The 18856-nt window shown below is 40.0% G+C and overlaps 2 protein-coding genes across 5 annotated transcripts in view; both read right to left on the bottom strand.

The window, feature by feature from the left end:
- LOC129836419 (protein bicaudal C homolog 1-like) overlaps window positions 1-10838 on the bottom strand; it is a 69498-nt gene extending 58660 nt beyond the window's left edge. For all 4 annotated transcript variants that reach the window (XM_055902543.1, XM_055902545.1, XM_055902544.1 and 1 more), the window contains exon 1: window positions 10407-10838. In XM_055902543.1, coding sequence (XP_055758518.1) covers window positions 10407-10599 — 193 coding nt within the window. In that variant the 5' untranslated portion in view covers window positions 10600-10838. The remainder of the gene's footprint in view (window positions 1-10406) is intronic.
- Window positions 10839-14042: 3204 nt separating this feature from the next.
- Window positions 14043-18051, bottom strand: LOC129836418 (ubiquitin-conjugating enzyme E2 D4-like). The gene is made up of 7 exons (XM_055902542.1): window positions 17678-18051; window positions 16518-16581; window positions 16299-16330; window positions 15868-15945; window positions 15643-15748; window positions 15358-15451; window positions 14043-15093 (listed from the first exon to the last, which is right to left on the bottom strand). Exons 1-7 carry the CDS (start codon window positions 17699-17701, stop codon window positions 15048-15050), a joined length of 444 nt encoding a protein of 147 aa, XP_055758517.1. The 5' UTR covers window positions 17702-18051; the 3' UTR covers window positions 14043-15047.
- Window positions 18052-18856: the final 805 nt, after the last annotated feature.

Below are 18856 nucleotides of genomic sequence, written 5' to 3'. Positions count from 1 at the left end.
GACACAAACAGGAAAATATACTCTGACCAGTAATCACTGGTTTAAAACGGTAACCAGTAATCACTGGTTTAAAACGAGAAAAGAGAAGGACCGTTGTAAATTAATACAAGATAAATGCTTATGGTGGTGAAATTACCAACAGACAATATATCACAGAGACAAGGAAATCACTGTCAGCATATAAAAACCGAGGTGGAACTGCCTAAGGCTGTAGCCAAATAGTTTTTGTTTTGAACCGCTGTCCAAATTTCAGGTTTCCAAAATGTCTGTCCAAACTCTCTTGCATGTACTTGTGAAAGTTAGCTGGCTTTAAGTCCTTAGACCAGCTGTGTGAAATAGCCCCTTAGGACAAGTCTGAATGAACTACTACCACTCCCAGATAGAATGGAGTGGAATATAGCGAGAGCAGGATGTTCTTACCATGTTTCTCCACCCACCAGATGCTCTCAAGCAGAACACTATGAGCGTCAGCACCTCTCAGCTGATTCAACATGGAAATGACAGTGCACCCGGGGGAGTCTTTAAAAAACACACACACCATCTGCGTGCATGCCCAAACCGCGCACGCACCACTTGAGTTATTGCTTAAGACAAGTTTGGTGAAATCATTCACCATTTAGAACTGTGCTGCACGCAATACTACGCCTCTTGAATCTTGCCATCCCCATCAATCTCTCTGAGAAATGGTACGACAGTGGGCGGCATAAAAGGTTTAAGATTGATCTAGCTCTATAAGAAAGGACCACTGTAATGTTTAGACGATAAACAGAAGGATGTGTTTAACACTAACCATTTCTGCCAAAAACATTATTTTTCATTGACAAGCCTGTTTAAATAAATCAAGTCTAAATGAGCAGGATGAAAGCTGTGATGTTTCCATCCAGTATATCACCTTTCAACAGACAAGTTGCTGGCAGCACTTGACAAAACAGATACGGACAGAGCACTATTGAGTCTTCCTCTATGTGGTCCTCTGGCAAACCATCACACAGGTTAGCATCCATTCACTAAACTTCAGTTCCTGAGTAGCTCTCGACTCCCGCACTATCCACACAATCGTATCTAAATCAGTAAGGACGGAAGGACCCAGGAAGTAGTAGCTACAGCCAGACAAGTTGTCAACAACCTCCGGTCACTGCTGCTGGCCAAATGTTGGAGAGACTCAGAGTATAACCATTACATCCATGGCCATGCCAATTTCTTTTAAGCCCTCCATATTTGTTATTTCGTCTGCTTTTGTGGGACCTCTTCAATTCGTAATCACTTATGCACTTTGTAAGAAAGGCAACAGCTGTTAGAAAGTCAACAGCTCAAACAACCCTTATTCTTGTGTTCCTGTCCAGAACACAGGCTGCTGTCATCTCCGAATGACTTCTTTCACAGGAGAAAAAGGCATGTGCAGTTGCCAGGCAACTGTGAAATAATAAATGAATAAACAAACTCCCAGATGTGTAATGTTGCAGTGGAGTTGACAGACTGCCAATACTGGGCCCGTATTCACAAAGCGCCTCAGGGTAGGAATGCTAATCTAGGATCTGTCCATACCATCTTACTCATTATGATCTAAAAGGCAAAACTGATCCTAGATCAGCACTCCTACTCTGAGATGATTTGTGGATACGGGCCCTAGAAAATAAAATATGATACAGAAAGCTTACACAACTCACAATCCATAAAACACTAGACAGTTTAAGACATACCACAAACAGTTAAGTATAAAAAACACTTAACAAATTGTTCCTTTTTCTAAGTAAAAATTCAAGTCAAATAACAAACAAATAGGAGACCCAGACAAACTAATTTACAACCACTGAGTCAGTCTGTTGGTTTAATTGCTAAGTAGAGGCATTAGAATGAGGTGCAGGAATGATGCTTTATCACATTGTGGGTGTCTACCCATCTCCTCCCATTGGTGAATTGTGGGTGAGTTGTTGCAAACTTGCCAGAAACATTTCACAACCTAAGCATTCCCCTTGTACCTGGTATGTAGTGTAAGAACCTACTCCAGAGGGGCTGGAAAAGTCCATTTCACTAAAACAGATGGAGCCATAGTACCCTAAACACAGCTAATAGCCTACAGTAGAATTCATATCCCAAATTCACTCACATAAATAACCATCTTTCATTTACACTTATTTTTTGTTTGTTATCTGAATGTGTGGGAATTCATTCCTTGATGACTTTGACAAACGGCATCCGCAGTCCACACTGACACATCCAAATCAACAAAGTAACTCAATTAGGGCCTTTTTGAAATGACCACCGTCCAGCCCTCTCCATCAAACTAAACATAACGTTTCTGTTCCCTTTCTTTCCATTTTCTTTTATCCCATTGAAGAATATTCTAGCAACAACCAGGACCAGGTTCACCAACCAAGAGCACGCTCTCCAATCAGGGCATGTGGAGAAAAAGCAGATTGTACTAAATGTTGAATGAAGAGAAAGAACAACTAACCGAGGTCCTCTTAAGAAAACACAACACTCAAAGGGGAGAGTGGTAGTTCAAAAAAAGTACAATTATAGCAGCCGCAAACCAGACAGAATGTAAATCTGCACTTTAAAGGTGCAGAAGAAAAAGGTGAAGTAAAAAAATATAATAAAAAAAAAAAGGTATTAATTTCACAGTTTCAGAAGCAGAGAAATGGGTCAGAGAGCTCGAGTCAAGTCGGACCGTTGAAACATGATTCCAGGTTTTATTTAGTAATAACATGCAGGTTTTTCCACAAGAAAAGACCTCAATTATATTAGAGCTCCTGAACACTTCATCATGCTTGGGATGAAGGAATTCAACGTGTAAGCAAAGTTGAATATAAAATTGTTAAATTGTATCAGCGTGTTTCAGAAAAGATTGGAAGAGAGGGGAGCTACAGTATACAGGGAGGAGAGCTACAGTATACAGGGAGGGGAGCTACAGGATACAGAGAGGGGAGCTACAGGATACAGAGAGGGGAGCTACAGTATACAGAGAGGGGAGCTACAGGATACAGAGAGGAGAGCTACAGGATACAGAGAGGGGAGCTACAGGATACAGAGAGGGGAGCTACAGCATACAGAAAGGGGAGCTACAGCATACAGAAAGGGGAGCTACAGCATACAGAAAGGGGAGCTACAGCATACAGAAAGGGGAGCTACAGCATACAGAGAGGAGAGCTACAGTATACAGAGAGGAGAGCTACAGGATACAGAGAGGAGAGCTACAGTATACAGAGAGGAGAGCTACAGTATACAGAGAGGAGAGCTATAGGATACAGAGAGGAGAGCTATAGGATACAGAGAGGAGAGCTACAGTATACAGAGAGGGGAGCTACAGTATACAGAGAGGGGAGCTACAGTATACAGAGAGGAAAGCTACAGTAAACAGAGAGGAGAGCTACAGTATACAGAGAGGAGAGCTACAGGATACAGAGAGGAGAGCTACAGTATACAGAGAGGAGGGTGATAGTATACAGAGAGGAGAGCTACAGGATACAGAGAGGAGAGCTACAGGATACAGAGAGGAGAGCTACAGGATACAGAGAGGGGAGCTACAGGATACAGAGAGGGGAGCTACATTATACAGAGAGGAGAGCTACAGTATACAGAGAGGAGAGCTACAGTATACAGAGAGGAGAGCTACAGGATACAGAGGAGAGCTACAGGATACAGAGAGGAGAGCTACAGTATACAGAGAGGAGAGCTACAGTATACAGAGAGGAGAGCTACAGGATACAGAGAGGAGAGCTACAGGATACAGAGAGGAGAGCTACAGGATACAGAGAGGGGAGCTACAGGATACAGAGAGGAGAGCTACAGGATACAGAGAGGAGAGCTACAGGATACAGAGAGGAGAGCTACAGTATACAGAGAGGAGAGCTACAGGATACAGAGAGGGGAGCTACAGGATACAGAGAGGAGAGCTACAGCATACAAAAGGCACAAACCCTTTATCACATATTGTTTTGGCATAATGTCTGCTTGCCATGATGTTGAGGAGCAGAGAATAGAGTGATGTTAAAGCTCCAATAGAAAAAACACTTGAGTAACATTATACCCGAAGTGTATTCAAGTTTACACCACATACTTGACATACTTTGAGCTCCCCCGTGATGAGTCCCTGTAATGTCCTCAGTAAACACCACTTAAAACAGCCCATTAGTTTAATAGTATGTGGTTCTGGAGGTTGAAACAGTCCTGTGTTCTCCTACAGTAGAGAGTGGTGCCTGCAGCACATTCCCCCACACAACACTCACTTCCTGTCTGAAGCTCTTACTCAGCACCCAGGAGGAAGATGAGGATGGGGGCCTATACCCCATCCTACACTATTTTAGGACAGAATGTGGACGTGCCGCAGAGAGAAGACCCTTTTTCTGCTTTTCGACCCAGTTTGTGAGTCTGCTTCTTTCCATACAGGATCAGTTTTTACATTGCCTTCAATGTACTCAGTTCCATCCCTACTGGGGGACAGAGTGTATAATGTTGCAAGGCATAGCCTACTTGGTGACATTGTACGGTTAGCTAATGCCGTTTGTTTAGGATGCATGAGAATACTGACGTAAACCTGTAGGCTACAAGGTAGCAGCAAATCTGCACGTTTACTATTTGTTTTCGAGGAGCGCTTTTACACCTCAAGACCAAGATACAGCTACCCGATAATTGTCAGGTAGAGGTTTAGGGGAGGGAAACAAAATGTTACAATGAAGAAAATTATTAATTTAATTAGGGGTGGTGTAGTTAGTCAGCTAACATATAGTCTGTATACTGTAGGCCACCAGAAGTCTGTACAAAGATCTCACTTAACTTCAAATTAACAATAAAATGTTGTTAGGAAAAAGGTAACCCCAATAAACAAAGGCCAATTGAGAGTCTCCAAATCACATGCCAAATACACATCTGTCTACCTTGCTTGTAACTATGGAAACTACACATACTGTACATGGACATATTCACACACATTTGATTTGGAATATATGACTAAGAGGAAATGTTTTCCCACACTTTAGTGAATAAAAAAACACATTTTAATGAGATTGGTAGTTTATGTGACCAGAGAACCATAAAGCAGTTTACACTACATTCAAGTTTTCCTCCTGCACCAACACACAAAAACTTGAGGTATGCAGACAGTTACTGAGAGATTTTTACAACCATTTACAGACTTAAAATCATTAACTGACTTAAAACTGGTCATCCATTGACTGCCAATTCAAGACATTTCAATTTGACCATGTAATTTAATTTAGAAGTAGGGCACCAAAACAAATTGTGATAATGTGCAACGGAGGCACTGCACGGGGGGCATGTATTACCATTTCTATTCAGCTCATTATTTCCATATTGTTCCAGAAAGGAACTGTGCTAAACAAAGTGAGTGTTAGTGGATATAGCCTTCTAATGTGGTGATGTACGGTGTAGTCATCATGATGTTTCTAATGTACCCACTGTGTTTCTCTCAGACAACAACCCTTTTCTCCTCCAACATCAAATCTTACACACTTTCTTCAGCTCAAAGCCTCTAAAACAAACAGCAGGAGAAACAGACAAAACAGAGGACACTATAAAAACTATTGTATCCTCAGCCCCACTTACAGTACACGTCATAGGAGATGATGTGTCTAATAGTAAGAACAGACCTTTGACCGATAGACCACATCTGTGTGAGTGTTGGAGAATATTGACATACAGTTGAAGTCGGAAGTTTACATTCACCTTAGCCAAATACATTTAAACTCGGTTTTTCACAATTCCTGACACTTAATCCTGGTAAAAATGCCCTGTCTTAGGTCAGTTAGGATCACCACTTTATTTTAAGAATGTGAAATGTCAGAATAATAGTAGAGGGAATGATTTATTTCAGCTTTTATTTCTTTCATCACATTCTCAGTGGGTCAGAAGTTTACATACACTCAATTAGTATTTGGTAGCATTGACTTTAAATTGTTTAACTTGGGTCAAACGTTTCAGGTAGCCTTCCACAAGCTTCCCACAATAAGTTGGGTGAATTTTGGCCCATTCCTCCTGACAGAGCTGGTGTAACTGAGTCAGGTTTGTAGGCATACTTGCTCGCACACGCTTTTTCAGTTCTGCCCACATTTTCTATAGGATTGAGGTCAGGGCTTTGTGATGGCCACTCCAATAACTTGACTTTGTTGTCCTTAAGCCATTTTGCCACAACTTTGGAAGTATGCTTGGGATCATTGTCCATTTGGAAGACCCATTTGCGACCAAGCTTTAACTTCAATTGTCTTGAGATGTTGCTTCAAAAAATCCACATAATTTTCCACCCTCATGATGCCATCTATTTTGTGAAGTGCACCAGTCTCTCCTGCAGCAACGCACCCCCACAACATGATGCTGCAACCCCTGTGCTTCATGGTTGGGATGGTGTTCCTCGGCTTGCAAGCCTCCTCCTTTTTCCTCCAAACATAACCATGGTCATTATGGCCAAACAGTTAAATTTTTGTTTTATTAGACCAGAGGACATTTCTCCAAAAAGTACGATCTTTGTCCCCATGGGCAGTTGCAAACCGTAGCCCGGCTTTTATATGGCGGTTTTGGAGCAGTGGCTTCTTCCTTGCTAAGCGGCCTTTCAGGTTAGGTCGATATAGGACTCATTTTACTGTGGATATAGATACTTTTGTACCCGTTTCCTCCAGCATCTTCACAAGGTCCTTTGCTGCTGCTCTGGGATTGATTTGCACTTTTCGCACCAAAGTACGTTCATCTCTAGGAGACAGAACGCATCTCCTTCCTGAGCGGTATGACGGCTGCGTGGTTCCATGGTGTTTATACTTGGGTACTATTGTTTGTACAGATGAACGTGGTACCTTCAGGTGTTGGGAATTGCTCCCAAGGATGAACCAGACATGTGGAAGTCTACAACAAAAAAATGTCTGAGGTCTTGGCTGATTTCTTTTGATTTTCCATGATGTCAAGCAAAGAGACACTGAGATTGAAGGTAGGCCTTGAAATACATCCACAGGTACACCTCCAATTTACTCAAGTGATGTCAATTAGCCTATCAGAAGCTTCTAAACATAATTTTCTGGAATTTTCCAAGCTGTTTAAAGGCACAGTCAACTTAGTGTATGTAAACATCTGACCCACTGAAATTGTGATACAGTGAATTATATGTGAAACAATTTGTCTGTAAATAATTGTTGGGAAAATGAATGTGTCATGCACAAGTCCTAACCGACTTTCCAAAACTATAGTTTGTTAACAAGAAATTTGTGGTGGTTGAAAAACGAGTTTTAATGACTCCAACCTAAGTGTATGTAAACTTCTGACTTCAACTGTGCATGGGAAATAGATGCTCATCTGTCATACTGTATATTTCAACACCATCCGGATACTGGCTTAATGGATTTTATAGGGAGGCTTGGAAAGAAGTCACACTGCAATGCAAGCCAAGAGGAGGCCTACATTTGGCTATTCAGATAGGACGACTCATTACTTCACTAAATAAAAGCTTACACACATTCCTAACAGGTGTTTTTTCCCTCTAAATTAAGTCTTCCAAAACTCCTCCTCTATAATGCAAGTTGAGATGGGAGGAAATGTTATTTGAAGCACCTTTTAACATTAGCAAGGCTTTATACAGAACCTTTCCCTTTTGCATAATGCAGGTTACACAAGTTTCCAAGCAAGGGAGGCCAGAGATACCGTCACAGCTGATAAAACCTGGAGTGAAAATATACTGAAGTTCCCACACAATGATTTAACTATAGGCCAAACTCTGGGCTGTGTCCACTTCAGGACACTTGAGTCCCACATCAACAAAGCCCTCTCCTCCAATGAAAACAGATTTTACAATGCTGACGGTAACACGCAATGACCAATCAAAGCATCCTAAACAGGCTTGGAGTTAAATATACGGTATATTGGTTAATTATGTATTTAAAAAACAACCACACAAGGATGCTCTTACTGCTGATGAAGACTGAATGTCTTAAAGAATGTCTGCAAGCCAAACATTCTCTCTGTAAATGAGAATGTGTTCTCAGGCAACCTACCTGGTAAAATATGGGTTCAATTAAATTAAATCTCAACTGGATTTCCTTAATTCCTCATGTCATATACTCCCTCTCCTCACATTCTTTTGAAAAAGGTAAATCGAGGAGGCGAGGAAAGGAAATGTGGAAATAAATGTGCCTGTATGAAATTGGACTATCCTTTTCCACTAGAATGTCATTAGGCTAATGACGTTTAAAGAACTGGAATCTCCATGTACCTGTGTAAAGTGGTATAAAATGTTGAGCTAGTTGAGCCAGACATTTTATAGATAAAATTATAAATGTATCCTTTTTTTAAAAATGTGTGCATGCATTTCTCATCTGAGAAAACAACAGTTGTTTCAAAGGGGGTGTGGGGGATTTCAAAACTCTTCCGTGGTAGGATACACCTGAGCATCTTCCCCCGGAAGAGGCAATTGAGGGAGAGGAGCAAACTCCTCCGTTCCTCTATTAACGAATTGACACTCTCCTTCATGGCCACCACTTTTCGGTTTACCGGGTCACGGAGGACAGGACTCGAGGAGAGAACAGACCTTTGCCCAATTGAGAAAGGCCAACGACTGACCACAGACAACACAAATAGTAATATTCACTTCATGCCACTGACTGAATGTTAACATGGCGAAATCCTGCCATGATCATAGAAACTACTAGAAAACAACATGTTAAAGAGATGACCTCTGCCATACACACTCAGGCACACACACACAGTATGTCCAGGAGACTTCAGTTTAGGGACGGCCTCTGGTTAAGTTGTTTTCCTGGAAAAGGAAGGGATGACATGGAGCTTTAAGGACTGCAGAGTAGCACAGCAGCAACGGGGCCACAACCATGAGGAGCTGGAAGTGTGGGTGAAAGAGAGAGAAAGACAGACAGAAAACCTATAACAGTTTTTTCTTCAACTTCAAAACACAGAACTACAGAGCAGGTTTGGTAAATGTGCTCCAATTAAACAGGCATTTTTATAATAATGTCCACCCACACAGATCTGGATTATCTTGGGCATACACGGAGGAGAAGTTTGGAACAACATTCATCGGAGGTTAACTCATTATAATCAAAAGAGTACTGTAATGAAATAAAATATTATCAAAGGAGAGTAGATCAATCAGTAGCCCACTGAGTAGATATCCAACAGGATGAGAAAGAAGTGTCAAGACAGACAAAGACATGGGTTGTCTTGTGTCAAGCTGAATAGGAAACCCCTTGTTTTGCATGATATCTCAGCTTCCATGGGTTGTTTTCATTGGGTTCATTATCTCCTGTTGTTAATGTTCCCTGTATGGCCTTGTTGGGCTGTTTCTCCAGCTGATGGCAACTCACGGTCTTCCTGTGGGATTGATAAAGAGTCTTCAGTTACATAACCCTGGTTTCTTCTTCTACAAGATGCGTTTTGCAATAACTGATGAGGATCTCACCCTTTACATTCCAAGGGACTTATGTCAGTCGTTGAACTGTTCACAGACATGACGTGACAGAGATTGTGCTGGAGTAGCTACGAATGGGAATACAACTTTATCATCATCTGGAAAACAGTGGATGCAAATACGCTTTGTATCTCAGACAGATCATTGACTATAGGTTTGTACAGTACTGCACATACAGACTACATGAGATATTGACAAAATAGTATTCTTAAACACTTTTAATTAGGTTAAATAACCATAAACAACGTGGGCATTTGCATCGTTATAGGTCACCAATGACCAGGAAATATTTTCACGATCGTTTGGTTTCATCGATAGAAGTGTTTTCAGCTATTGAGGTATCAGAACGTAAAACTTCAGCGATAACCATAACACGTGCTCATAGCGACTCCTATTGGTCGAGTCGTGTTCATGCTTCTCAACTGCTGACCATAGCACAAACATTATAAATGCATGTGAAGTGACCGAGACTTCAGTCAGAATTGAATGACTAGTTTTGCATAAACAATTGTACCGTGTCTAACGTTTGTTTTAATGCATGTAATTTCGAGGCAACTTTCTACAGAAGACTATGCCCATCCTAGAAAAAATACATGACATTGATTACATCTCAATACCAACCAAGCAGAGGGAACCACAATGTGTAATTTGCTTTCGGTGATCAAAAGAAACTACAAAGAAATGTTTCAAATTATGGCCAAAATTCTTTGAACCGGACAGTCTCTGAAGACATCAAAAAGAAGTAAACGAGCGACAAAGTAACATCAGGCCTACACATTCCAGGACAAGGCAGACACGAAATATAGCCAAATAATGTTAATGGAAAAAACACTGCCAATACCATATGAAGGGGGAAAATTTGTTTTTGGAAGCATACAGTTGGCATAGTTCCCATTTCCATAACAAAGGAATGTTTTAAAATGTAGTCAAAGTTTGAAAATGTAGCAACACAGAGCACCATTTGTCTATGTTTTTTCTTTAGGCCTACCTAATAACATGATTTCCAGTTTCTTGCGGTCCACTCGAAATCTCTCCTCCGTCCACTCCGGGTCTGGTAAGGCATGGGGTCCGCTCAAGTCATCCTCGGAGCCGGGGACCGGGGAGTCAGTACTGCGCTCGCTGTTCGAGCCCTGGTCGGACTGTTGCAAGTATCCGCTCAACGAGTCGCACTGGGCAGCCATTGCGCTGCGCAGAAACGTTTCCAGTGGCCACTGCGTTTCGAACTAATTGTAAACTACCAAATTGTGGATTGTAAAAGCTACTTCCCTACATTTATCACTTCGAGATTGTGTTCAGACTCATTGTTGCGCAGTGACTTATTCCTCGACCGTTTTCTCGAGCCCCCTCTGATGTCCCCATAGAGTACCGCTCTAAAAATAGTCTGATCCACAGTTTATTTTCTGAGTCTAGAGCACAAGTAAAAGTTTCACGTGTCAGGCACAACTCGAAGACGTGGGACTCCTCCCAAATGTAGTTCATTGCAATCCTTCCCATCATTTGTCTAAATGAACCCTTTTTAGATCATCATTATTGACTATCATGTATGAAAAGCATAGGCAGTGGTGGAAAAAGTACACAATTGTCATACTTGAGTAAAGGTAATGATACCTTAATAGGAAATGACTCAAGTAAAAGTGAAAGTCAGCCAGTAAAATACTACTTGAGTAAAAGTCTAAAGTATTTGGTTTTAAATATACTTAACATTTCTTATATTAACCAAACGGCACAATGTTCTTGTTTTTTTTATTCATGGCTATCCAGGGTCACACCAACAAATGTTTTTTTTCGCTCATCAATCTACACACAATATCCCATAATGATAAAGCAAAAATAGGTTTAGATTTGTTTTCACACTTATTCAAAATTTAAAACGGTAATGTCACATTTACATTACAGTTTACATTTACATTACATTACATTACAGTTACATTACAGTTTTAGAACACCTACTCATTCAAGGGTTTTTCTTTATTTTTACTATTTTCTACATTGTAGAATAAAAGTGAAGACATCAAAACTATGAAATAACACATATGGAATCATGTAGTAACCAAGAAAGTGTTTAACAAATCAAAATATTTTAGATTTTAGATTCTTCAAATAGCCTTGACAGATTTGGACACTCTTGGCATTCTCTCAACCAGCTTCACCTGTAATGCTTTTCCAACAGTCTTGAAGGATTTCCCACATATGCTGAGTACTTGTTGGCTGCTTTTCCTTCACTCTGCGGTCCGACTCATCCCAAACCATCTCAATTGGGTTGAGGTCGGGGGATTGTAGAGGTCAGGTCACCTCATGCAGCACTCCATCATTATCCTTCTTGGTAAAATATATTTTACACAGCCTGGAGGGGTCATTGTCTTGTTGAAAAACAAATGATAGTCCCACTAAGCCCAAACCAGATGGGATGGCGTATTGCTGCAGAATGCTGTGGTAGACATGCTTGTTAAGTATGCCTTGAATTCTAAATAAATCACAGACAGTGTCACCAGAAATGCACCCAAACACCGTAACACCTCCTCCTCCATGCTTTACGGTGGGAAATACAGAGAGATAGATAGTCCGTTCACCAACACCTCGTCTCACAAAGACATGGTGGTTGGAACCAAAAATCTCCTATTTGGACTCCAGACCAAAGGACAAATTTCACTCAAAGACATTCAAGGACATTCAAATCAAATTATATTTGTCACATGTGCCAGTGAAATGCATACTTACAAGCCCTTAACCAACAATGATTTAAGAAGCTAAGAAAAATGTGTTAAGTAAAAGAAAATAAAGCAAAAAGTAACAAATAATTAAACAGCAGCAGTAAAATAGCATTAGCGAGGCTATATACAGTTACCAGTACAGAGTCAAGGTGTGGGGGCACTAGTTAGTCGAGGTAATATGTACATGTAGGTAGAGTTAAAGTGACCATGCATAGATAATAAACAGATAGTAGCAGCAGCGTAAAAGAGGACTCTGGGTAGCCCTTTGATTAGCTTTTCAGGAGTCTTATGGTTTGGGGTTAGAAGCTGTTAAGAAGCCTTTTGGACCTAGACTTGGTGCTCCAGTACCGCTTGCCATGCGGTAACAGAGAGAACAGTCTATGACTACGGTGGCTAGAGTCTTTGACAATTTTTCAGACTTGTCCCGAAGCCACTCCTGCGTTGTCTTGGCTGTGTGTTTAGGGTCATTGTCCTGTTGGAAGGTGAACCTTCACCCCAGTCTGAGGACCTGAGCGCTCTGGAGCAGGTTTTCATCAAGGATCGCAATGTACTCTGCTCCGTTCAACTTTCCCTCGATCCTGACTAGTCTGTAAAACATCCCCACAGCATGCTGTTGCCACTACCACCACGCTTCACTGTAGGGATGGTGCCAGGTTTCCTCCAGACGTGACACTTGGCATTCAGGCTAAAGAGTTCAATCTTGTTTCTCCTGGTTTGAGTCCTTTAGGTGCCTTTTGGCAAACTCCAAGTGGGCTGTCATGTGCCTTATACAGAGGAGTGCTTTCAGGTCTTGCCACTCTCCCTTAAAGGCCTGATTGGTGGAGTGCTGCAGAGATGGTTGTCCTTCTGGAATGTTCTCCCAGTCTCCACAGAGGAACTCTGTCAGAGTGACCATTGGGTTCTTGGTCACCTCCCTGACCAAGGCCCTTCTCCCCTGATGGCTCATTTTGGCCAGACAGACAGCTCTAGGGAGAGTTTTGGTGGTTCCAACCTTCTTCCATTTAAGAATGATGGAAAACACTGTGTTCTAGGGAACCATACATTTTTTGGTACCCTTCCCCATTGATGTGCCTCGGCACAATCCTGTCTCAAAGCTCTACGGACAATTCCTTCCTGGCTTGGTTTCTGCTCTGACATGCACTGGCAACTGTGGGACCTTATATAGACAGGTGCATGCCTTTCCAAATCATGTCCAATCAGTTGAATTTACCACAGGTGGACTCCAATCACGTTGTAGAAACATCTCAAGGATGATCAATGGAAACAGGATGCACCTGAGCTCAATTTCAAGTCTCATAGCAAAGGGTCTGAATACTTATATAAGGTATAATTTTTTATTTTTTTTATACATTTGCAAACATTTCTAAAAATCCGTTTTGGATTTGTCATTATGGGGTATTGGGTGTAGATTGAGGAAAATAAATAATTTAATTAAGCTGTAATGTAACAAAATGTGTAAAAAGTCAAGGGGTCTGAATACTTTCCAAATGCACTGTAGGTAGTTTTTTTTTATTAATTTGACTAGGTTTAAAATGTTAACTTAAGTTATCACTATGTGTATTTTATTCATGACTCAACAATTCCATGTCACTCTATGGCACCGATGAGATACAGTACATTTACCGTATAGTAAGAGAAGAGCCAGAGGAAGCATTTGAGTTCTAAGAAACATTGAGGAAGCAATTCACATCCTGAGGATAAAATAAGTAACAAGAAAACTACACAATGGCCCAACACCACCCCACAAGAACCACTTCTGTAAGAGTTGATACACTGAGATAAGATGGAGAATTTCAGTTAAGACAGTTGAGTTGCCTCTAATGTGAAATTGAACCATTTAGTCAATATGCTTCATTTATATGTAGGCCTACAGCGCTATTCCACAGCATACATACAAGGAGACTGAACAAATATTATGCATCTCTTATCATTCGGCTTTAATTCAGATGTTGAAGTTCATAGGGTCAACTTTCATCCTTACGTAGGACTAGAGTGGTTTTGTCTAGATGGATACAGCTTTGGTCAAAATTGAATTTTAGTGGAATAATGTAAAAGGTTAATAGACTTCACGTAGCAGGTTTGGAGAATTACTTTGGTAAGGAAAAGGGTTACGGTTAGCTAAAACACCAACCCCCCCAAAAATCAGCTTTTGACGTCAATTTGACAAAAGCCGTATTATATCTAGACATCCCATCTGAAAAGTCAGAACGCACTGTCATAATTAAATCTGATAGTAGCTGAAATTTAACAAAAAAATGCAATTAACTGTGGAGTTATAGATTTGAGAACAACAAGGTAACAGTGTAATCCATTTGAGTAACCTGCCAGATTATAGCCCTAATTCGAATTTGCATTCAACTGAGCCGTGCTCCTGTGTAGTAGGTGAGAAGAGGTAAATGCTGTCATCTAGTGGTGAAATGCAAAATGACATGGGAAGAATTTCTGAATTATAATTCCCTAATCAAAAAAAGCCTTAGCCCAAACCTCCAGGCACTTGTGCAGATCTAAAATAAATAGGTGTCTCTAGAATAACAATAAAGACAGGATCTATTTTTTTTGTTTAACTTTTTAATGCAAAATAATAAAAATAGATTCAGTATAGCTTTATACTATACAATAAAAATCTCTAAAAGGATAAAAAAACTAAGATGGAGGGGGTGGAGTCATAATTGGTCTGTTTTTATGGGTCATCTCAGAAATAACTGAATAATAATTTATATAACATTGGGAAAGTCAAACAAAAGGAAAATAATGACTTCAAAGCATAAAAGCAGTTAATTTGGGGATAGAAAGTGCTTCCCATATACAACACTTCTTCTTGAACCAGTGTGGATGAGGGGTGGCAACAGTACTGTTTTCAGAAGTGTCCATGAAGTTAATTTGCTTAAACCTCTTCCGTTGTCTCAAACTTCAGTCCTTTACATTGCATACTTTTGAGTCCAATCTCTTGCTAATCTGTTGTACCTGTAAAAACAAAATAAAATGTAAACCAGGTTTAACAAAGATTTATTGAGCAATTTACAGCCAAATCTTACATTCAGCCAGTCTGTTTTAAGCATCCATATCATTATACAGTAGATACAGTATCTTGTAGGAGTGTCTACTTTCAGAAGAGATGTTTATTCTATAATTGACTACATGCTGTACACATGAAAGGAATGTCATGTTCATATATTTTTCCTGCTAAAAGAATGGTGTGCATGTGTGTGAGAGAGCGTGTCAACTTACTTTTCTTTGTCCTGCTTGTAGATGTGTGCTATGTCTGGGACTAGGGGGTCATCTGGGTTTGGGTCACATAGCAAAGAGCATATGGACAATAAAACTGGAAAAACAAAAAGGCAGGGATAACCAGGATGAGTTTATTTCACAATTACACCTGCAATAATATTGTCATTATCAATACTGTCAAGCGTAACAGTTGGAGAACAAATCAGAAAAAAATTTGAGATGCATTTTTCAACTAACTTTCATGAGGGTACAAAAGATACAGAAAAACAAGCCAGTTTGTCTTACCTTTTGAAACTGTAAGTGCTGGGGACCACTGTGACCTCAGAATGTCCAGACAGATGCTACCATTACTGTTAATGTTTGGGTGATAGATTTTCGTTGTGAAGGCTACCTATGGAAAGAAAATACACAGAGAAAAAAAAAAAGTCAGGCATACATACTGCATGTGGTTTAGGGTACTCTACACCCAGGGGAAAATTGTGTAACAGGAGCTGAAGAGGCGTCTCTAACCTTTGGCGGTTTGAAGGGATAGTCTGTTGGGAAGTGGATGGTGAGGAAGAACACTCCTCCCTGATATGGGCTGTCAGTCTAAAAGGGGGGTGAAAGGTACCTTGTTAAAACAGTGCTGTGAACCATAAAATGACACCCAATACTCCATAGAATGTTAAAGCCCACAGTCAACCTCCCTTTACTTGTCATTGTTTACAGTAACAGAAGTGTGATGGGGGTTTACTGGAGGTGACACACATCCAGGCAACTCAATTATAGTAGACTATATAGTAAGACAAGGAAACTAACACTTGTTCCTTTGATGCAAGCAGGTTGAGCTTATAACAATGGGACCAAAGCAGAATAAATAGCTTCCACCAGAAATCAACACAATATTGACACTATTGTCTACTAAAGATTTATAAACAATGAGAATTTAGAAAAGGGCTTACAGGTCCCATGATTGTGGCTTGCCAATGAAACACTGTAAAAGAAAGATGAGACATTAGATCACATAAAATCATATAACTATTGACAATAATAAAATACAAAATGGAGCCAAAAGGAATTCATTGACTGAGGTCAATACCCCTTCACTTCCATATGCATCAAATTGTATTTCTGCATTAATTTAAGTTTGAGGTGGCCACAAAAGCTGTAGTGAAACATACAGTCCTCTCCAACTGGTCCAGCAGAGCACTGAGCAGGAGGGTCCCTTTGCAAGTCATGTAGCTCCTGTAAAATAAAATGTAGCACAATGAATTATGTACAGGGGGAAAATTCCATACATATTGTCTACCCAACAATGTTGTTAGCTACTTTGACAAGTCAGTCTTGTGGTCTATATGGCTTTATAAGAATTCAAGTAGCTAGCTAGGTGACATGTTTTACATGTCATAATGTTTATTGACAGCTGCTGCTTTCTTGGCCAGATCTCCCTTGCAAAAGAGACGCTGTGTCTCAATGGGTTTTTCCTGGTTAAATAAATAACAAATAACAAGGTACCTAGCTAGCTACATATATAACTAGGAATTGACCCCCATATATCTATAATTGAGCTACTGCTGAATTTCATGAATTATATAAAGGCGCATTAACGTTAATGTTCTGTTGAAATATACACTGAAAGTAAAACAAGCAAAGATAGCTACAATAGCCCACTCGTGGTGATGAGGATTCCAGAAGCGTTTTTATTCATTGACAGACAGGAATAACCAGAACAGCAACATAACTAGCTTACAAGTTCGAGTAGCTAACAGACCAGTTGGTTAGCTAATTTACGAGTATCTAACTAACAACTGTAACTAGCTAGTTATGGCGTTGACACAATTAACTTACCTACCTAACGTTACACCGATAACTAGTTAACGTAGTTTGCTAACGTTACTGATTGACTGATGATTATGCTGGTAGGCCAATAGCCAACAGGTAGAATTAACGTTACTAACATTAGCAAGCTTTGATTTGCCAGCCTGACAAGGTAAAACATTAACAGTTAGCTAACGTTTTATTGTCATTATTGCTGCGATGAAAATGTTGTATTTCTTTGGTGAGGAATAACGGACAAGTTAAACCATTGTTGACAAAGTAGCCAATGGTATAGCTAGATTGGTAGCTAGCTAACGTTACATAGCTACGCAGCTAACGTCCAAAGCTAAAATGAGCTAGCTAGCTATAGTATGCTATCGTGGAATTTTGTGACACAGCTAACATCCAAAGCTAAAATTAGCTAGCTAGCTAGCTATAGTTTGCTATCGTGGAATTTTGTGACAGGACATCGACCAACCGTTTATAAACATGACGACGTTATAAAATTAATGGACACACTCACCTTCTGTATTCTTTTCAAAGCCATGTCAGCCCTCCTGAGTTAGGTGTATGGTGTTAACACTGAAAGCTGTCAGTTGTATGCCTGTATCTCTGCCCAGCTCACCAAAATTTGTTTCTAGAAATTTGCGATTTCTTTTGTTTCCGCTTTTTGTTGGTTTTGACTAGATGGTATATGGTTTTTGTTAGATTTGACTTTTCGTAACAGGTTAGAAGACCATGTTACGCAGCAGGTTTGGTGAATGAACGTATGAGGTTATGATAATTACATTATGGTTACGAAAATGGTTAGCTAAAATCCCCCAAATGTTTACTTTTGACGTTGATTTGATCAAATCTGTATCCCTTCTAACCATTACCCTTTTGGCGAGGACTCAAACTACTGTGCATTCTGGGGATTTTAGTTTTTATGTTGAACATCGGCCTGTTAAAGTGACAGTACACTCAAAGATTACGATAATAAATGGTTTATCTGTGGCACATTGCTAATCTCTCGTGGACAGATGCACATAACATAAATGGTAGTATCTTAAAGGGATAGCTACCCCAAGTTACAAAATTACATTGGTTTCCTTACCCTGTAACCAGTCTATGGACAAGGTAAGACCAAATATTTTTTTAGAACTAAACCAAGATAGACCACATCCTGTCATTTCAAATGAGAATAAATTAGCCTACTGTGTAATGTGTGCTTGTGCAATAACTCAATTTGCCTTTCCACACATTGTAAACAACTCAATTTGAAACTTTAACAAAAGGTAAAGTCTACAAAACTTAATCCACTGTTTGTAACAGATTATAGTTTTGGGAGCAGAACACTGTTTTGAGATCAAAGGTTTCATCAATGTGAAATTTGCAGAATGTCGGCCAAAATCCATTTTGTTCCATATTCTCCCACTGTCTGCCACTGGTCTTCCTCTCACTACCATATTTTGTAGTGAGTTGAAAAGCCAAGCGGACGCTTCACATTTATACATTCAGTGAAATATCTGTCTCATTGTTCTGTGGTATGACAGCAATCTATGCTTTAGTTTAGTTTCGCTGGGACTGTTTCCAAATGCTAACGTTTTGTTCAAATCGTCTATAAGTGACTTTGTTGACTTCAACAATCAATTTGAAATACTTTCGGATGATTTGGACATGACGTGAACAATGCTAATATCGAATTCCAAATAGCCAATCA

This window comes from Salvelinus fontinalis, chromosome 37 (assembly GCF_029448725.1).
Source record: "Salvelinus fontinalis isolate EN_2023a chromosome 37, ASM2944872v1, whole genome shotgun sequence".
NCBI lineage: Eukaryota > Metazoa > Chordata > Actinopteri > Salmoniformes > Salmonidae > Salvelinus > Salvelinus fontinalis.
The sequence above is the reverse complement of the archived record's forward strand: the minus strand, read 5'-3'. Positions and strand labels throughout refer to the sequence as shown.